The sequence below is a fragment of the Epinephelus lanceolatus genome, chromosome 12 (assembly GCF_041903045.1).
Source record: "Epinephelus lanceolatus isolate andai-2023 chromosome 12, ASM4190304v1, whole genome shotgun sequence".
In the NCBI taxonomy this organism is placed as follows: domain Eukaryota; kingdom Metazoa; phylum Chordata; class Actinopteri; order Perciformes; family Serranidae; genus Epinephelus; species Epinephelus lanceolatus.
Window position 1 is genome coordinate 14771955 of NC_135745.1, and position 19113 is coordinate 14791067.

Genomic DNA, 19113 nt, shown 5'->3' on the forward strand with positions numbered 1-19113 from the left:
CGCTCTTCTGTGTGTGTGTTACAAGCAGAGTGTATGCACTTTGTGAACCTGCCTATGTAAGCACATCGTATAATTTGAATAATGTGTCCTTTAGATGGGGAAATTACTCTGCCATTCTTTAAACCAGGTTTTTGTTGGTCAGTGGTGCCACTGCTTTCTGCTGCCTCAAAATAGCAATATGCCAACAATGCACTCAACCACACCTCTTTTTAAGACCTGCATGCCCATGAGCGCACAGACTGGGGCATGTACATTTGCTACTTACACACCATGGGTGTTGGCTGTGAAAATTACAACTGTGACAGTGCGCCACTTTGCACCAGGTATAAAACAGGGCCCCTAATCTATTGACTTGAGGATATGCTGATTTTGGTACCTTTTGAAAGAGCCTGGCTAGCCATTTCCCCCAGTTTGTAGTGTTGCTGCACAGCTCAGCTAACCTGCTGCTGACTGTAACTTCATGTTTATCCAGACGTGGAAGCTGTATGTATTTTCTTATTTATCTTTCGGCGAGAAAATTATGTCCTAAAATATTCAACAACTTCTTCAGAGAATAACAAAATGGAAAGTAGTATTTACTCATAAAGTGTTGAAATATTCCTTTAAAGATTCTAACTGTTTGCGTCTTATTAAATCAGCGCCTGTCATTCAGTTAATCTCAACATGTTTTATGTTTACAGCTGGAATTAGAACTGCTGACAACATGGGATTAGTGAATATGTTTACACGAAAAAACTGGGAGACAAACTGAAATGACGCTTGTGTTGTGAATGAGGCTGTTTCATGTTTCGATTCATGCACTCATTTCAAGCACATTTTGTTTTATTTATCAATTCAATTTGCCTTTCCTGCTCATATTGCAGCATAAATCAGCAAGTTTGTTTTTGATGGATGTCTGTTTTATTGTGGTACAGGAACAGGCAAGAATTTCTGGGGTTTGATAGCAACTACAATCAAAGTCTTCCCGTCGTCCAGTGTGTTCTTTGAATTTATTCCGTCAACACAGCCTTATTTGTGTGGTGTGTGTTGTAGGTTTCAGTCGTCTTAAGGTCTGTTTAGTGTTAATAACCTACAGATACAGCAGGGTGAGGTAAAATGTGTTAAATCCTTTCTCCGGTGTCAGTTTATATAGCTAAAATAAACTGCATTGTGAGGTCTTTGCAGTTGCAGTGTGTCTGTAGATGGTATATGTGCCATATGCTGGTGTGAAGCCTGCTCAGATTCTCTCATCCTGTGCTATTAATTATGTGTCAAAGCAATGCTAATTAAACTAGGAGAGGAGAGCTCCTGCCATGTCCTTACCTTCAGGGTATTAGTTAGCACAGTACGCTGCTCTGCATTTCAATTAATCAATTAACAAGTCGGGCCACAGGCAGCTTTAGAACAGATACTGGCTCCTGTTGAATAATTCAGCAGTTTTAATCAGCTTGTTCTATCTATCACGGCCGGAATATAAATCCAACATGGTGTATGAATTTAATCAAAAAACAATAACAGAAAAAGTGAAACTGTTATTTTTGGTTTATTGTTCATCTTTAGAGCTGATGCAGGTTGTCACAGATTCTTTAATGAGGTCATTATTTTTGTTTTTCTCATTAGTTTCAGTCCAGCAACCAGGCAGGCACAATCTCTCATCTGCTGTAGGTGAACCCTGAGCATGCGTGTCAACCATTGTTTGTAATCAATATTTGAATATATTGACAAATGAGATAAATGCGCATATTTGACATAATTACTTTTCTACTGACAACATTTGTGCTTTGCATTTGGTTTTGTGGCAACAGGAAACTGAACACTTTTTAGGGAACATCAGCAATAAAAACTGCAAAACTGTGTATTGAAATCAATGAATTTCAATGGAATTACAGAAGTGAAGTAAATCCCTGCAAAGTTCAAACTTGGTCAGCTTTCTTATGTTTTAAATATATTTTTAGGGCTTGTATTGCCTTTATTATAGACAGCTGAAGAGTGACAGGAAAGGAGGCAACGAATGGGGATGACCAGAGCAAAGCGCTTGGTTGGATATGAATGTGAGCTGCTGCCAAGGACTCAGCCTATATAGGGTGCATGCACTACCAGATAAGCCAAGGCCACTCCAAAATCAGTCAGCTTTGACAGGCCCCTTCTTCACAGTGTTGAGCTGGAGAGTTCAGCATGGACAGTATTGCAGCTTTTTAGCTGTGTTGCACTTTCCAGTTTCTTTGTGTATAAGCTCTGTTGAAATATAAACTGCTCCAAAAATAAGGAAAATGGTTTACAGAGAATTATGAGGCTGGAGTCAATTGTACTAATACGTCTTACTGTAAACGTCTTGCTCTGTTAGGTTGCAAAGTTGGGCTGACCATATTTTCAAACCCCCTAACTGGACATTCATATATGAGTACATGTATGCACACACAGCCTGTTCTTCAGGCACATCAAACAGCGCCTCATCAGACAAAAAGTTATCCTTTGTGTCCCAGCTGTAGCCTAGAGTCCATGAATCAAAAGCCTTGGTTGTGTTTCACCAGATAGTTGGCATGTCTCCTCCTGAGCTGCCCCTTTCAGATGGCTGTCACCAGGGTTTGTACCACTGAAGTAGGTTGTAAGAGTGTTACTTCCTACTTGTTGCCACCAGTTATGTTTGGCCATCTTAATATGATCTTTTATGTATTTCCAGTGGGCTTGACAGAAAATGTGGGATAGGCTACTCTTGCAGTATGTGCAGAACACAGCAATTTAACCGAGGGTACTTTACAGCAGTAGGTACTTACAAAAGAAGGAGTAAGCCTCCTGAAGCTCTTAGAAAAGACAGACTTTATCTTTCAGCTAACTGTTAGCGTACTGATAAGCTCAGTGAGAAAGAGTCCTAAGAGTCATAGCAACAGCCTTCACAACCCTACATTGATTGATTGAATGGAAATACAGACAAATCAGTAATGAATTCAGACACATCATGCGTTGTTTATGTTTTTATGTTGGGTTTAAGTAGTAATGAGTGTGACAGCATAAATGTCTATGTAAGCACTGAAAACAAGTGTGATATTACCAGTATTATTTTAACTGTAGAGAAAACCGGGACCATTACAAAGTGAATGTTGAAAACGGGGACATTTTAGTGTTTTAAGAATATTTATTAGGACATATTTGTCGGGACACCCAGCTATAAACCAAGACAGTCCTAAACAAACAGTGATATCTGGTCATTGTAAACTGTTTCAAACTTAGAGTTAGAAAGCTAGTTAGTTCAAAGAGCTTTTTCTCCCCTTCAGTTAATGAACAAAATGACTAATGATCATGAAATGACAAAATCCCAGATGTGAATAAATAGCACAGTACACAGAGAGTAGAAAAAATAATAGAAAGAAGCTGTCGTGACTGACCAGTGCTAGCATTTTACCAGCTAGCATGTTAGCAGTTAGCTTGCCAATTTCGTCCACGAACCCTACTAGTAGTCTGTTGCTGTGTTTCAAATCACTTCTGTACTTACACTTAATATATTGAGTGCATAAGTGCGTTCACACTGAGAAGTATGGAAAAATGGAGGGCACTATGAGTACCTGGATAGTGCACTCAAAACAGTCAAAAGGTTGAGTGTGGAACTATGGACACTTCCAACCTGATCTCACAGAAATATGTGAAATGACCACGACCTCTTAACACCGCATTCCGTGGTGGCAGCACGTAATGGGTTGAAATTACGTGCTGCCACCACGAAAACAATGCCAATGTAAAGTCAATTAGGGTCCTCTCCCGTGGTGGACACACGGATTCCCTGATTCAATCACATCACGTCAACCTCGTTTTCCTCAATGATATCTTTAACATTCCTGTATACACACAAAAACGCGGAAGCGTTCTTGATATTAAAACGGCAAATACATTCCCCTGTTATAATTTCCCACCAATAATAATAATAATAATAATGATAATAACGTGATAGTTCGGCTGTTCTAGATATTTGTTATAGCGTATTCAAATATTCAATCACAAAAACGCCGTTTCTAGAGAACTTGCTAAAATATCTGAAATGAACCATCATGCCTACTTTTTCTTAACATATTTCATCTAGGTGCAGTGTCATTACTAGTTCAGCTTTACTAGACATTTGATATACTCAGTAAATGTATCTTTTTACGACCCTATTTTACAACAAGCCGCAAAAAACCTACCGTCCCAAAAACGCCGTTTTTAGAGTACTATCTAAAATAACTACGATTAGCCAATATCCTTGCTTTTTTTCTTAACATAGTCCATCTAGGTGCAGTGTAATAACTACTTCGGCTTTACTAGATATTAGATTTATTCAGTAGATCTAGCTTTTTACAACCCTATTTTACATGCCGCAAACGAACCTACTGTCCCAAGAACGCCGTTTCTAGTGTATTAGCTAAAATATCGAAAATTAGCGGACATCTTTACTTTTTCTTACCATAGTTCATCTAGGTGGAGTGTAATAACTCGTTCGGCTTTACTTGATATTAGATATATTCAGTAGAAATATCTTTTTACAACCCTGTTTAGAGCCCTACTTTGCAAATCATCTTCAGGTCAAAGTGGAGGTAGAAGTTGTGCGGATTAGTAAAATGAACATTGACGTTTTCTTCTTGAGGATGATTGTTAGTGCTCTGGAGCAAAAACAAGCATGGCTGGAGTCTCATTATCCTGCTTACTGCTACACGCTCTGAATGACTAAACAAGTCGGCCCGGCTCACACTGAGAGGCACTGAACTCTGGGTTTGTGGGGCTTATAGAGCTCTGAAGTGCAGGACCTCCTGTTCACTGCTGTTTGTTGAGGTGATGGATGGAGCTCATCGGTATTCAGGGTCTCCAGCTCTGTCATGGACTCTGTGGGCACTTTGTTATTCAGCAGAACAGTAAAGAAGTGGACAATGCAGGTGAATGAGCTGTGGTCTCCCTCTCTGTCTCTCCTGTGCCAAGTATTAGTCTGCCTATCATGTCCGTGGTGATTAATTGTGCTAGACAGTGCCAAGGCCTCTGCACTCCAGAGATTTTTTTTTCCTAAATCTTTTGAGACTTTTTACTGCTGTCAGATTCACAGTTTATTCACCCCAAATGATAAAAGTGACACTGTGGTTGGATAGATGAGCTGTGGGAGAAAGGTTTGACACTTTCTCTTCCTCTAAATCCTCCTCAGGTACCAGAAACGATTAAACATTCATTTGATGGGAGGAAATTTTATTGAGATGAAAAGCCATCCCCCATCACTCACATGACAATATAATGGTTTCCAGCACTAGTCGGCGAAGTTCTGCATTACACTTTTTTATTTTTTCATCTGAGAAAGAAGTAGCATCATCTTTTGGCCCGGAGTATTTGATCAGTTAACATTTTCCACCACTGTAGATTTAAGGCAGCAGAATCACATCTTATATGATGGTAAAGACTGAGAAGTCATCGTATCAAGAAACACCTCAATCACCACTTCTCCTTTCTTTTTCCTCCTGTAATTACATCTGAAGTGCTCTTATCTCAAAGCAAAACAGGTCTCATTTTTCAAGGTTTATCCTCCGTAATAGGCCTTCTAGTGTCATAGAAATGTTTTGTCTTTTCTCCTGTAAGTGAACCGCTTACTGCAAGTACTGCTACTTATTCAGAAATGTCAGCTTTTTTTCTTCTGTTAACCTGGATGCCTGAAATGTAAATGCCAGGAGAAAACTGTTTTTCTTTTTCTTTTCTTTTTTTGAGTTTACTCTCAGATGTTGAGGCCGACAGAAAGAGAAAGGACGTGCGTTTTTTTTCAAGCAGTTTGTTCCGAGCATGAAGGTGCAGTGGTTTAATATTCAGGAAAGCTCTCTGTCCAATACAGCCAGGGTCAGTGTCGAGGTTCAGTGGCTGCAGAGTCCAGCAGGTATTCAACATTTAGCTCCATTTTCCTCTGAGCTGTCTGTGTTTGTGCTCCACTGGTCACAATGTCAGGGACGTCAGTGCTTAAATGCCAAAGCTCAGCTGAGGAAAACCGGACCGGTGTTTTTTAAACTCCTCTGCTCTCTCTCTCTCTCTCTCTCTCTCTCTCTCGCTGTTGAGTGTTACCTCAGCGAGGCTGCGCTCTCACCACACATTATCTCCTCAGGGATTACAGCGCTCGGCATTGGAGAGCCGTCCCTCTCATTTCACCTCTTCAGACTACTGTAATTCACCTGCTTTTCATGCTGAGGGCTCCCGCACCACCCACAGTAACAAGTGTCTGCCAGGTCAAAGCCTGCAGGGATAAAGACTTTCAGGAGGAGCTTCAGTGGACCAAAGAGCTGGAGGCCTTCTGATCACAGCTGAGTAGCTACACCGCATTTAAAACAGTGGCATCAAATATGTATGAAGCTCAAAACCACTCTATTACTAATGATAGAACTATTAAAGACCAACTATGAAGAGGAACTATGAAGCTCAGTCTGTGTAATATGACTGTGCATCAGGATTACAAATGATAACTGCTGGAACAAACTGTCCTGACTCAGTTAATACCAGATCATTTCATTATCAAAGAGAAACTACTCAGAGCCACAAAGTCACTAAAGCCGAGCTGGAGGCGTTCTGATGTTTTCAAGCAGCGCGAGTGAATATTCATAGACTCTAAAACCATCCATATGCATACATGAACCCTTTAAAGGCTCTAAGTATAGCATATTAACATCAATAAAACAATACCAATGACACTGGTACATAATAAAATTAATAGGGTTGGGAATTTCATTTAACAATATTGATTTATGATGATTTAAAATCATGATACAGGGGGATAATTTGAATTCTAATTGTGTAATGACTAACTACTCTGTAAAAATAACAAACTATAGCAATTAAAGAGAAAATGTGGAAAAATAAGCAAAAAGACAGCCTTTTCTTAAAGGAGAAGTCTGGTATTTGTTTATGATGAAATAGAGTGGTTAAGACCAAAATTGTGACGATTGCTACTTTTCGGAGAATTTGGCTTTCCCCTGCCTGGCTTAACATTGCTGCCTATGGCCATGTATGAATATGTCCCTTAAACCACCCTTAATGTTCGTTTTCAAAGCCATGAAACTCACCGAGTGGTCAGTGGTGTTATCATTGATGGTCTGACATAACAATCCTATCAAACTGTGGTTTCCCTGATGATTTATTTGACATTTTCTATAATCCACTGGTTTTCTATAGAAGCCTCATTGTCCGTTGGTAGTAATCCGCCACTGGAAACGGAAAGGGGTTGTTTACAACAAGGTTGTAGTCACTGTAGTCTTTTAGTAAAGTGCCGGCTCGACAGGTCTGCGTGCGCTCCTGGAGGAAGAACGAGAACGAACGAAAAAGTTTTGTAATAAGTTCAAACAACTGCACAATGGGTTACTCGCTTGTAAACAACCTTCGCAGTACGATGCCTTTGAACACAACACCAGCCTTTTTCTTCTGCTTCTTCTCTGTGTCCCATTACGTTGCAATGTTTTCCTGCCAGCTGACGACACCCACATAAAGGAGCATTATCGCCATCAAGTGGGCTGGAGTGTATAACGCCTTAAGTGCAACACACACTGCCGCCGTCGCGGCGCTGTGGCCATCAAATGCCGCCTCTCAACACACATTGGCAGCGGCGCACAGCGGCGCCGTTGACACTTTAGGGTCAAACGAATGATCAAGCGGAAGTTTACACACAGGTGTGAGGCAGCTGAAAAAATAGTTCCACAATCGAGACACGGATGGAAACCACAGTTTGCTATGATTTTTATGTCAGAACATCAACGAACACCACTGACCACTCTGTGAGTTTCACGGCTTTGAAAACGAACATTTAGGGTGGTTTTGGGACATATTCACACATGGCCATAGGCAGAAGTGTTAAGCCAGGCAGGGGAAAGCCAAATTCTCCGAAAAGTAGCAATCGTCACAATTTTGGTCTTAATCACTCTATTTCATCATAAGCAACTCAGAAATGGGGCTCAAAGTGCAAAAACGGGACTTCTCCTTTGACAATGCTGAGTATGATGTGAGGTCAAATGGCTTCAGGTGTTGTTGGGCTCTCTCTTCCAATATGCAGGCAGACTGTTAATTATTTGCTAATAGGGCTTGTTTGCAAAGTAGTCTTTTTTCCAAATAAAGCCAGTGATTGCCATGAAAAGTGACTGTAAAAGCCATTGTTTCACAATAAATAATGTGATATCCAAAGAAGAGTTACAGCTTCAGTCTTGGCCCCATAATGATCTGCTAACGTTCACGTCCTGTAACAGCTTTTGATGCAAGCAAAGAATAAAGTCTTTGGACGTTATTATCTCAGCCAGGCATTAGCCTGGCGAGGATCATGCATTTGGTTGTGTGTATCTGTCTATCTGCTGCTAATCTTACAAACTATTGGACCAATCAGACTCATATTTTCTGTACACATGTATGACTGTATGCTGAAGGACCTTTCATGGTTGTGGTGATTTACAGTTGTTGGAAAACCATTTTAACATAATTGACTGCTGACTCCTCACTCCTCCTAACAAGCCGATGGGGGCCACAAGTTTCAGAAATGGGCTCGGCTATAAACAAAAAGCCTTACCGTCTGTCGCAGGCCATGTTTTGGCCTTGGTCATGGCACCAGAACCATGGAAAAGTTTGGTGTCATTTTGAATGAAGCATCTGCAGATTAATTCAATACTCAATATATTATGATCCACAAAAGTCATGCAAGATATGACATGAATGACTCCCATTTTTATCATCTTACTAATATCAGGTACTGGACGCCAAGATGGTGCCTATTCATTCCAATGGATTTGCGCACCTGGCATATACACAAAAAAATTCAGATCTAGGGATTACTTCCAAGGTGGTATGCAACCCACTGAATATACTTAGTAGTGTTTCTCTTGCTAACCCCGCCTGCAAGTTCCCGCTCAGCTCATAGTCTTTACATTGTGATGACATCACAGATTTTTGAATTGCTTTTCTCAGCTTGAGGAATGTTTTACAAATAAAAAGCCACTGTGGCTCAAAAATTCAGAATAAAGGGATTCATAATTGACCTTGTCTGAAGTTTGAGGTGTCCTGTCAAGAGTTTTACAGACGTCTCTTTTACAATGGTTGTCTATGGGAAAAATGCTTTATGGGCCACAACCGATTTTTTTGATGCAGTACCGTGAGCCGCCATTTGGAGAAATTGGCTGCAAGGCTGAGTGGCTTTCCTGCGGGCCTAGAGTGATCACCTGGCAGAGGTCTGCACTCTACTGTGTGCACTTTTCTACAAATATGGAGATGATAAAATGAAGTTGTGTTTACATGACTGCCCCCAAGTGGCCAAAAATGTGTCATTGCAGCTTTAACTCACATATCGTCTTTAGGCCAAGCAAAACTTCAAGATCTTCAAGGCATTATGGGAGGTGTAGTCTCCCCCCCCCCCCAGAAATACTTGCATTAGCAATTCCACTGGTGTGAGAAAGGCAGCTCTACCAGTGTCTCATTTGTTAACTGTAGTATCACTATTCATCTTCCAAACAACCTGCGAGGGCCTTTTTACTTAATACCAAAGATTTATCTGTTCGTGATAAATATGCACTGTTGTAGAATCTGTCTTTTTAAATGGAGTGTTATTCCCTTTTAAAAAGTGAAATCATCAGGCTGTGGTGGATATCGAGAGGCAGATGAAGACCTTGTGCTGTTGAGATGAAGTACACTAATGTTGACAGAGTAATCGAAGCTCAAGCCTTGTTGTTAGAGTTGTGGGCTGGGATCGGACCGCAGCGTGAATCATAGTAATTGGCTCTTATCTCAGCGGTGGAGAACAACATCCATTAACAGAGAGGCTTTGGATGGAGGCAGTGTTAGTTTGGTGTTAGCTTACAGTTTGGAGCTTGAGAGGAAAAGTGTGAATATTTAGTGAGCTGATGTTCAGGAATTTGGGTGTATGTGTGACATAAAATTGCAGTACAGGCTGCATTTCTTCTGTGGGTCTGTTTACTATTGAGTGAAATGTATCTCCAAATGATAAATGATATAGTTATGTTAATACAGCTGCAGTGCCTTTTACAACAAATTCTCGCCTATTTTTGTCATTTTTAAAGAGATTTAAAGGACAAATAATTATTGGGATGGGGTTAATTACTTTCATTGGACCACTGACTTAGGTAAAATTTCAACGCCCTCCTCACCATCATTCAGAGTAACATACTGAAGTGTTACAATTCAGTAATAATATAATAATATTACATTTTCAGTTTTTGGCATACCTATGTGTAATATCCATTAAGTACAGTTTGCTTATGGGGTTTCATTGCAATAGAGAAGCCAGTTAAAAGGATAATTACTGCACATTATGTTTAATAAATGGAATTTTTAAGTGCAGCCAGTCATCCATAAACCATTATAGTGTGAAACATGTGAAGGTTTCTACTGACAACACTGATTCGTCTCAATCAGGATCCAGCCTGTAATGAGCCAGTCAGGACGCCATTTATCTTCACAACATGACATGATTACATCATTCATTCCTCCACATTATTACACAGTTCATTCATCTAATATGGTGCCATTACAGCTAAAAGACCTGTTTTCACCTGGGGAACATTAAACTTGCTTCTCAATGATTAGACTCCACTCTGCTACTCGTGCCAATATTCAAAGGCTCAATGGGAACGATGATGAAGCTGTGAAAGCATTAGATTTCAATTTATGGGCATTTGTGTATTTGTGTATTGCATTCTTTTATGAAATTACTTTAAATGATACAGTGATAAATGCTGAAATGCATGATGGTCAAGTTGGATACCACACTGTATTTTTTGAGTGCAGATCATTTTCACCTCTCAGCATCAGTGAGCACCCGTCCTGCTGTTAATAATTCAACAGTTTTTCACACAGGCTAAAAGATGAAGAATAATTACCTCCAGCTGCATCTGATATTGTAACATCCTCAGCATAGTTTTGTCGACCTCTGCTCTCTGCTGAGTTTTTCACTCTGCAGAGGAGTTCGGATGCGTCTCTTCCTCATCTTTTATTATTTTGGACAATACATGTATTTAAACTCATGCTAAGAGAGGAGACGTTTCTGCTTCAACCTGCTGTTGCGAACTTCTGAGTGTCTGGAGCGTAATGTCAAAGTCTTGTTTTCACCTTGCTGACATTAAACCTGCAGCTCAATGATAAAACTCCACTTCTCCTCAGCTGCACAGTGATGTCTGTTGAGGCTAAAAAATGCGATGCTCCTACCCTGTTACTCCTGGTATTTGACTTTTCTGAACCTTTAAGTACTGAATCACTCAGGTGTGTTTTGATATTTTCTGTTAAACCATCTGTACTATTCTCAGCCTCTGGAAAGATGAGTGGATGTTTGGTAAAAATGTCTTATTCCCCAAAATACAACTTAACTCTTTAGGAGCTACCAGATTTTTTCTTTTATGTTACAGAGCATTATGTAATTTGTCAGCTGTAGTAGAGACGTCTAATTTTAGTCACATTTTTAATACAATACACAACATCTGGGGGATCCTATTATGTATGCTGTTGATTGCTTTGGACAAAAACAGATAACCGAGCAATTTAATAATCACGTTATAGAAATTTGCATGTGATTTACACTCGCATCAACATCTGTTGCAGTCTCAACAAGATCATCTGCAAAACAGCATTGTATTCCTTTTGCAGCAATACAATAAAGAGCCAGTGATGAAGAGGGCAAAGGTCAGAGCCAGGCTTTAAACAAAAACGGTGCTTAATACTTACCAAATGAGGCTTGTAATCATAGGTAAACCTGTTTTGATGCTATGGTACCCATCTTTCAAAAGTGCCATACAGTGCCTTTGTCAAGTAGTGCCATATAGAGCCATTAAAGCTGCCATATAGCACTATATTGTTTTAAAATTATTGAGCCTTGGGGCATTGAATGATGCCAAATAATACTATGGAACAGGGGTGGAGTTCACGCACATAAGTAAAAAAGTATGTTATTTTAATGGAGTACTTTTCATGTTCCTATTTTTAAACTTCTGCTCTTTACTCAAATATATTTCTGAGCCAGTAATCTACTTTTTACAACACTACATTTGCAATTTATACCTCATGTACAACAAGTTTGCTCTAAATGTGACGAATGTGAGGGGGAGCGCACGCGAGGAGCACCTCTACTGCAAACCAGGTGGCCTGCCCGGTTGTGTTTAGGCAGTGGATATGTGTAAAGCCCTAACCTTGTCTGCTTTTTTCTGCTTTCTGTTGGTTGACAGAGGTGTGTGACAGCGCGCTGGTGTCCAATCTGCCACCATCGTCCTTCAGAAGCTCCTCACAGCTGTCCAGCAGTCACGCACCAGGCTTCGCTAAACTCAACAGGAGAGACGGTGAGGAAGAGTTTCTGCTGCTGAGAGTGACTGAATGAATTATAGGAAGGATGATGTGAGATGAGTGGGAACTAACCACTGGATTAAACAGCAGGATTTGGCTGAATATTAGACAATATTGTTTACCTTGTGTGACAATATTCTGGATTCTGTTGCAAATATGGCTGAAGTGCAGCTGGTTTATTGGTTCAAACAGTTACTAATATCAGCTTGTGTCATTTGCAATATGCCTGCATGGCACTTTCCATATAATAATACACTTTTCAGACAAATGCTTCATTGACACATTTCATTTTGCTGATTTTAACATATGCTGTGTTGAAAAGTTTTACTTTTTGCTGCTGAAACATGTCTGTTTTATTTGGTAAGTTTTGGGCATTTTTGTCTCTATTCAAAATTTGACAGTGTGAGACAAATGTGGGGAAGAGAGGGAAAGGGTTGGGACATGCAACAAAGTTAAAAGACCTACAAGGAGTTTTTAACTGGTTATGAAACAGTCTTAATTTGATACTGATGTTACTTAATGACCTACATGTGCAAACCAGACCATCAGCGTAAAGACTGGCTATTTCTATATACAGTAGTTATAGGCTACTTAATGCATGTCCCTTCTCTAGGAAATTAGATGAAATGAATTTCAACATGCAGAGCAGAAGATGCAATGTTTACTTTTTCCCAGGCAAAGTTTTGCAATGAGTATGTTGCCAGTGAAAGAGGAAGCAGGAGGAGGTGTTTTTTTTTTCAGAGAATTTTATTTTTGATGTTATATTCTGTGGTTATGGCTGATAGTGGGGCAAGATCAACAAAGAGAGAAAAATGCCTAAAGAAGAATAACAACAACAACAAAAAGCTAAAAGGGACAGTGATGGAACATGGGCGAGAATTGCGGGATGTAAAACGATTCAAAACTAATCTTGAATTGGCCCTCTTCCTCCAAGCCAGGTATGTCATGCCTATTTTATCTATCTAATACATTGCAATATGTGGTTTTACTTCAAGATATTAATTTACATTAGTGGCTAAAACAAAGCTAGCTAATCCTTTGGCTAACATTTGTTGAATGTAGCTGTAGTATGCTGCATTTGAGTAGGCACTGCAAAGCTTTCTGTGATCATGAGCATGATGACCAACATGTACCATGCTACAGTAGTAGCAAGATCAAGAACTTTTTTTATATGAGGCAGTGGTACTCATGGGAAATGTAGTCTTCATCCTGAGGACACTACCACTTTTGTCCACAGGGGGTGTCAAAATCAACACAAAATGAAAGTTCCTTGTCGTTGCTTTAAGAAAAAATGGGGGTGGTTCAAATCCGACTGGAATCATATGGTATGAACCCAGTCCACCAAGACCAGAGCTTAGATCGGCCCAAAAAAATCCAGCCCACCCCACCTGAGCCCGTGCATATTCTGTCCAAGCCCGGCCCATCCCTTTAACTTTAATTATGAGACCGAGCCCGGTTTAAACCTTACATTTTTTTAAGGATACGAATGTGGACAGTGAAGGCTGACTCTCCTCTTTCTTTCCATGGCAAGCCTTCGTCATGTGCCTCTGAAGTGTTGAGGCCCCCGTCTTTTTGCTGTCATATACCAGCATTGTGCTGCACTTGGTAAACTCAACGAAGCCGACACACACATTGTCACTGTTGACAACTCACATGTGCACAGCCAGTGGCGCCGTCAAGGGCCCCCCCCCCAGGTGTGATAAGTAGTTGGTTCCATAGCCTAGGTCTATTATGAGGAGCCCGACCCGTCCGAGCCCGAGGATAGTGGCGGAAAATTATGGCCCAACCCGGCCCACGGGTCGGGTCGGGTCGGGTCAGGTCTGGGTCGGGTTCGGGCTCGGGCAGAGAATCTAAACTCTAACCAGGACACCCTGAACCTTGTCACTTTTTAAAATGAAATCTCAGTCTTCCTTTCTAGCCTTTTTAATGTATAGACAGCATATTTAAAAGATTTATGTCTTCTCATTTGTGCATGAAACAACCAGCCTGCCTGGGAGTAGCTGGGACTTCTTGCTACTGCTTTAGAGAATTATGCATGCAACTAAATGTGGATTAAGGGTGATCTAAACTACCCCTTGGATCGTTTTGTCTGTATGTGATGCTTTTTTAAATTTGAGTACGGTACTCCTGTGTCACTGAGGAGCACTGGATCTCAGTGCAGGAAAGATTTTGTTCAAGCTCAGGACACAAAGAGCAAAATCTAACAAACAGGAAAGTTTTTACTGGATTCACAAAGACTGCTCACCAGTGACTAGTTTAGAGGGAGGCAGAGGTTTGGAATAATTTCTAAGAGGCATGACAAAATAAAAGAGACAACAAGCTCCAGCTGCTTTGTCCCATCTTTATTCCCTATAGAGGCTGTATGTATTGAAGGTTTATGCCAGAAGGATAAATGTGAATGGTGTTTATCCAATACATAATAACCCAGCAGGGAGTTCAGTGCTGGATGCTGATGTGAGGCTTTGAGAGAGTGAAGATCATGGTTTATTGTTAGTTTCTGGAGGGAGCGGGCTTCACTGCTTTATCCCAACATCAAAGCCTAGAATCAGCTGGGAGGGTGGGATGGGCGTAATCTGAATCTGAATGATTTTCACCACCTGGGAAATGAAAGAAAGCAGAGACTGTAGTACACTGCTCAGTCCTCAGCTTATTTGATGGTTAGGACTTTAAGCAAACAGTGTTTTTACTGCTAAATGCTGATCGTCTGAGCTCGTTGTTTGCTGATTTGCATGTGAACAACCAGGCTCTGAAAAGCTGCTCAACATATTTAATGTATTTAATGTCATCTCTTTAACATGCATATCTAACATGTCAAAAACAATACTTCCATTGAAGTTCTTTTTGAAGATGGAGTGGCATTACCAACTTTTGACTGATTTGTGTGACTGAAGTTTGCGGGAGGCAAAGAGCAATCAAGCAAAATTGGGGTATTTTTGTGGTTGGAGGTATATGGTGCATGCAAGTTGGGGTAGGATTGGGGGGTAATTGTTGGCAACAGTCATACTCCATGCATGATATAACATATTATCATACAACGATTGGCGTGATATCCCATGAAAAAGCGCACCACAAATGATGTTACGTACTTAACGTAAAGTTACAAAAATAATGTAAAGTTATGGAGGTTAGGTTTAGGCAAGTTAAGTTACTGAGGCTAGGTTTAGAAAAAGAAACATGGTGAGGACGTACCTTAAAATAGCTCAAAGTTCACTCAAAGTTCACACAGATCTGAACTTGTGGCTCCAGAGGAAAGTCCTTGGTGAAAGTCTGGATTTTTGTGACCCATCCACCACTCCAACATGCCTCCTTACAAGTGCTTGGGACTGTTTCCTTGTTTACTGGCATCAGTGCATTGGTCACGTTATTGCAGCCTTTCAAAGTATGTAGGATATGTACGAATTTGGGTGCACTGCTTTTGAAGAACAACATACGAAAAATGTGCGAGAAAAGCCTGCCTTGGTGTGGCCTTTACGTGAGTTACCTGAATGAATTGTATTACACTGACTTTATTTTTGTCGTCTGTACATCTTTTGTGCAGATTAGGGTCCCGGAGCTTTTCTTGCACTTTGCAGTGGCATGCAGGAAACTCTCACACTAAACTAACCTTAAACGTGTGCTCATAATTTTGTTAAAAAAATATAAACAAACTTTCTCCTACTGCTTTTCTACTGCCGTTTATGGCATGTGGTGTTTGACTGCAGGCGGGGCTCAGGCCCTGCTCTTAAACACACGGGAGCCCAGCCGAGTGGAGGAGAGAAAGAGAGTAGGAGAGTTGGCGAAGGCAGGACTTCGTGTATGTTTGCAAGTAAAAACACCTGTGTGACAGCTGACATTAAAACAAAGGGATTGCATCCTCTATTTAACTCAATATAGCCAATCCTGATCACTTAAAAAATGCCTTCATCACCCCTAAATTACTTAACTTAGTATTGAGATAACTCATTTTCTAAAGACGGCGAAATAAGTGAAATAACTAACTTATGATTTGAAGCTTTAAAAAAATTACTGGAAACACGACCATTCTCGGCCTCCATACCTCTCAGCTCTGTGGGGCATTTTATCATCTTTCAGCATATTGTTCTGATTTCACAACTGGCAAATTTACTGTTTTGATTAACTCTCACTGCTCCCAGCCTCATTCCCAGCTGCAGCAGCTTTCCTTAGTGAAAAAGCTCAGATAAAATCACTGTATGCCACCTGCCCAGCACCAAACAGCAGACTAAAAATGTTAGAGACTACAGCTGGGGAACATAGTATTTCCCCAGGAGCTGGTGGAGACTAGCCTGAGTGTCAGACTGAAGCTCTCAGAACCTTCAGTCTGACATCGCCTCCACTAAAGGCGATTTACAAGGGGGAGGGAATTTGATTTTTCCCTAACCAATTAGCAGAGATCAACGACTCACCCAGAATCTGACGTCATTAGTATCCATGCCTCGGGGGTGCCGAAAACAAGCGAGCATTGCCCGTTTAAAATGTCTCCGTCGTCGCGCACGCCCAGCTGCATCGCCGTTAAATCCAGTTTAGCAGCTTCCTTACTTTGGTCCTCCATTAATGCGAGTAGTGGCGAAATACCTCGATAGCATCGTTAATGTGGTCTGTAGGATCTGTAGCGGTCACCATTGTTGCTATCCTCACCAGTTACCCACCGGCGTACAGCTTGACATCAGCGTGACGCTGATTGGCTAATCGCTAGACCCCCGGCGTTCATTGGTCCGTCCATCGTTTGGACGAGATAAATCGCAAATTCATTGCAGTATGCCAGACCAGAGATGCAAGCCTACTCAGCTGAGTGGGTGGGGTCTATGGTCTTGAACCAGGCTAGGTGGAGACCAAAACAGAGCTAATGTGACTTGATAGAAATACTAATGTTGCTCTGTGTCCACTGGATGTGTAAATACTTAACTGATTTTGGCCATGTTCACCCTATGAACAATAAAACTCAATTTATGCTGTTTTATATTGTATATACTGAGCCTCCAGTCATGTCATTACAAAACAGCTTAGCATGTTATTCAGACCTAGGCTAGGATAGTTGGCAGATTGGATGTACATGCCTCAGACTGCCTGTGCAAAGATTCACCAGACTTCCTCTCATTAATAATAATCATGTCAACATGAGAAAATGTAGGGATTAGGAGTGGGAGTGTAATGGATGACTGAGCTACTGCTGATGGCATCATAACACAGGTTCACCCATCACTTCACCACTGCATTTTTCAAATAGTTGTTGGTCGATTAGGAGAGCTGTTTGTGGCACATTTCCTCCCCAGCTGTATTATCGGTGCAAAGCCCACATGGTTCCAGCTGTTTGCTGAGGAAATCGATGAATAAATGAACATCTCCGTCTCATTTCCATCTCCTGCTGCTGCCGCTAACACTCTGCCTCCTCCAGTTGCTCTCTGAGGAGCAGCTTTGCTTTCGGTTCATTTACTCGCTAAATGAACAGATTATCGGAGCCCTGCACTACCACATACAAGATAAACACAGGTATTCTAAACATAGGCTTTAGCATCCTGGATTTTCTGTCAACAATGGACTGTAATTAAAATTCAACCATTTACTTCACTCATGAGGTTTGTGTATAACCACGTGATGAGTCTCTTGGTGGCTGATTGAGGTTTTTTTTTTTTTACTGTCTCTGTTTTCTGTTTTCTCCTTTGACATGTTAGCAAGCTGATGCATAATACCATGTGTTGATAAAGACTCAGACTTTGGATTATATTTTAGTAAACTTTCATTATCTGCAGCACCAAAGTGTATTTCACAGGTGTGATATGAATCAGCAGTATTAGTGCAGCTGGTGTTAATGGAATAAAAAGGTGTCACTGATTAACACAAATGATAGTATTGTGTTATTTCACCATACATTATATTAACGTTAGAGTTAATTTTGTGTTAAAGGGTATGGTGGCTGCTGACAGTAATGTGTCAGTCAAATGTACACATTGTCAGTGTAATATTCATAACACGCTCACACAGGTAGCACCATACCAACAGCGATGGTGTATTTAGGAGCCCTGGTACTTATCTTATATTTCATCAGTGACTGCAATGTTCAAGTGCTAAGTCGGAAGGCAACTGGACTATCTTGATCTTGATTGCCTTTTGAATTGTAAATATTTCAAGAAAATAAGACCTAAGTGACTCAAAAAGAGACAAAATGTCTTTTTGCAGTTGGAAAAAAATCACTTGGAAGCTACTTATTTTATTAACTTTCCACTCTAATACTAATGGCACAAGGTCAAGAGCCCAGAAATATACACATGGAGTCCAACACCCCCACCCTGCATTCACCTCTACCCTTTTGATAGATGGTAACTCACTCCTACACAAAGGCCATGTAATTCTGGCTTCACTGAGCACAAATCCTTTATTAAACTTATTGTAATTTATGTTGACTGAGAAAACACTAGGAATCTGCATCTCCTCTTGGCTCTGTTTTCAGCTTTAAAACATCTAGTCTGTTATGGGAGACTCTGGCCAATCAAAGGTCATTTCAATGAGAGGGCGTTCCGATTGGCTGCTCTACAGATGCAGATGTGCATGCACGTCCCTTTGGTGAAAGCTTGATTTAAATGCAGAGAAAGTTGCTATTCCAGCATTAGCAAATACTGCCTATGCTACAAAGCAACCCAAAAAAGGAAGACTAGCTTTTGAAAAGAGAGTCTGACAATAAATGAAATGAAAACATTTTAGTATCTGCAAAGTATATAGAGATGGAGAGAAAATGTTGCTAATTAGCCTAGTGCTAACCAGAGTCAAAGCCTCATAGCTGCAGCATCAACAAACACCGACTTTCACCTGAAAGATTGGTGTTCACGTCCCCTAAGATTC

The 19113-nt window shown here is 40.7% G+C and overlaps 1 protein-coding gene across 1 annotated transcript in view; it reads left to right on the top strand.

Annotated features, from left to right (window-relative positions):
- The window catches only part of LOC117272031 (contactin-associated protein-like 4), a 143577-nt gene that overhangs the window by 23560 nt on the left and 100904 nt on the right, over positions 1 to 19113 (top strand). Inside the window, exon 2 of the mRNA XM_078172989.1 lies at positions 12165 to 12275. Coding sequence (XP_078029115.1) covers positions 12165 to 12275 — 111 coding nt within the window. The remainder of the gene's footprint in view (positions 1 to 12164; positions 12276 to 19113) is intronic.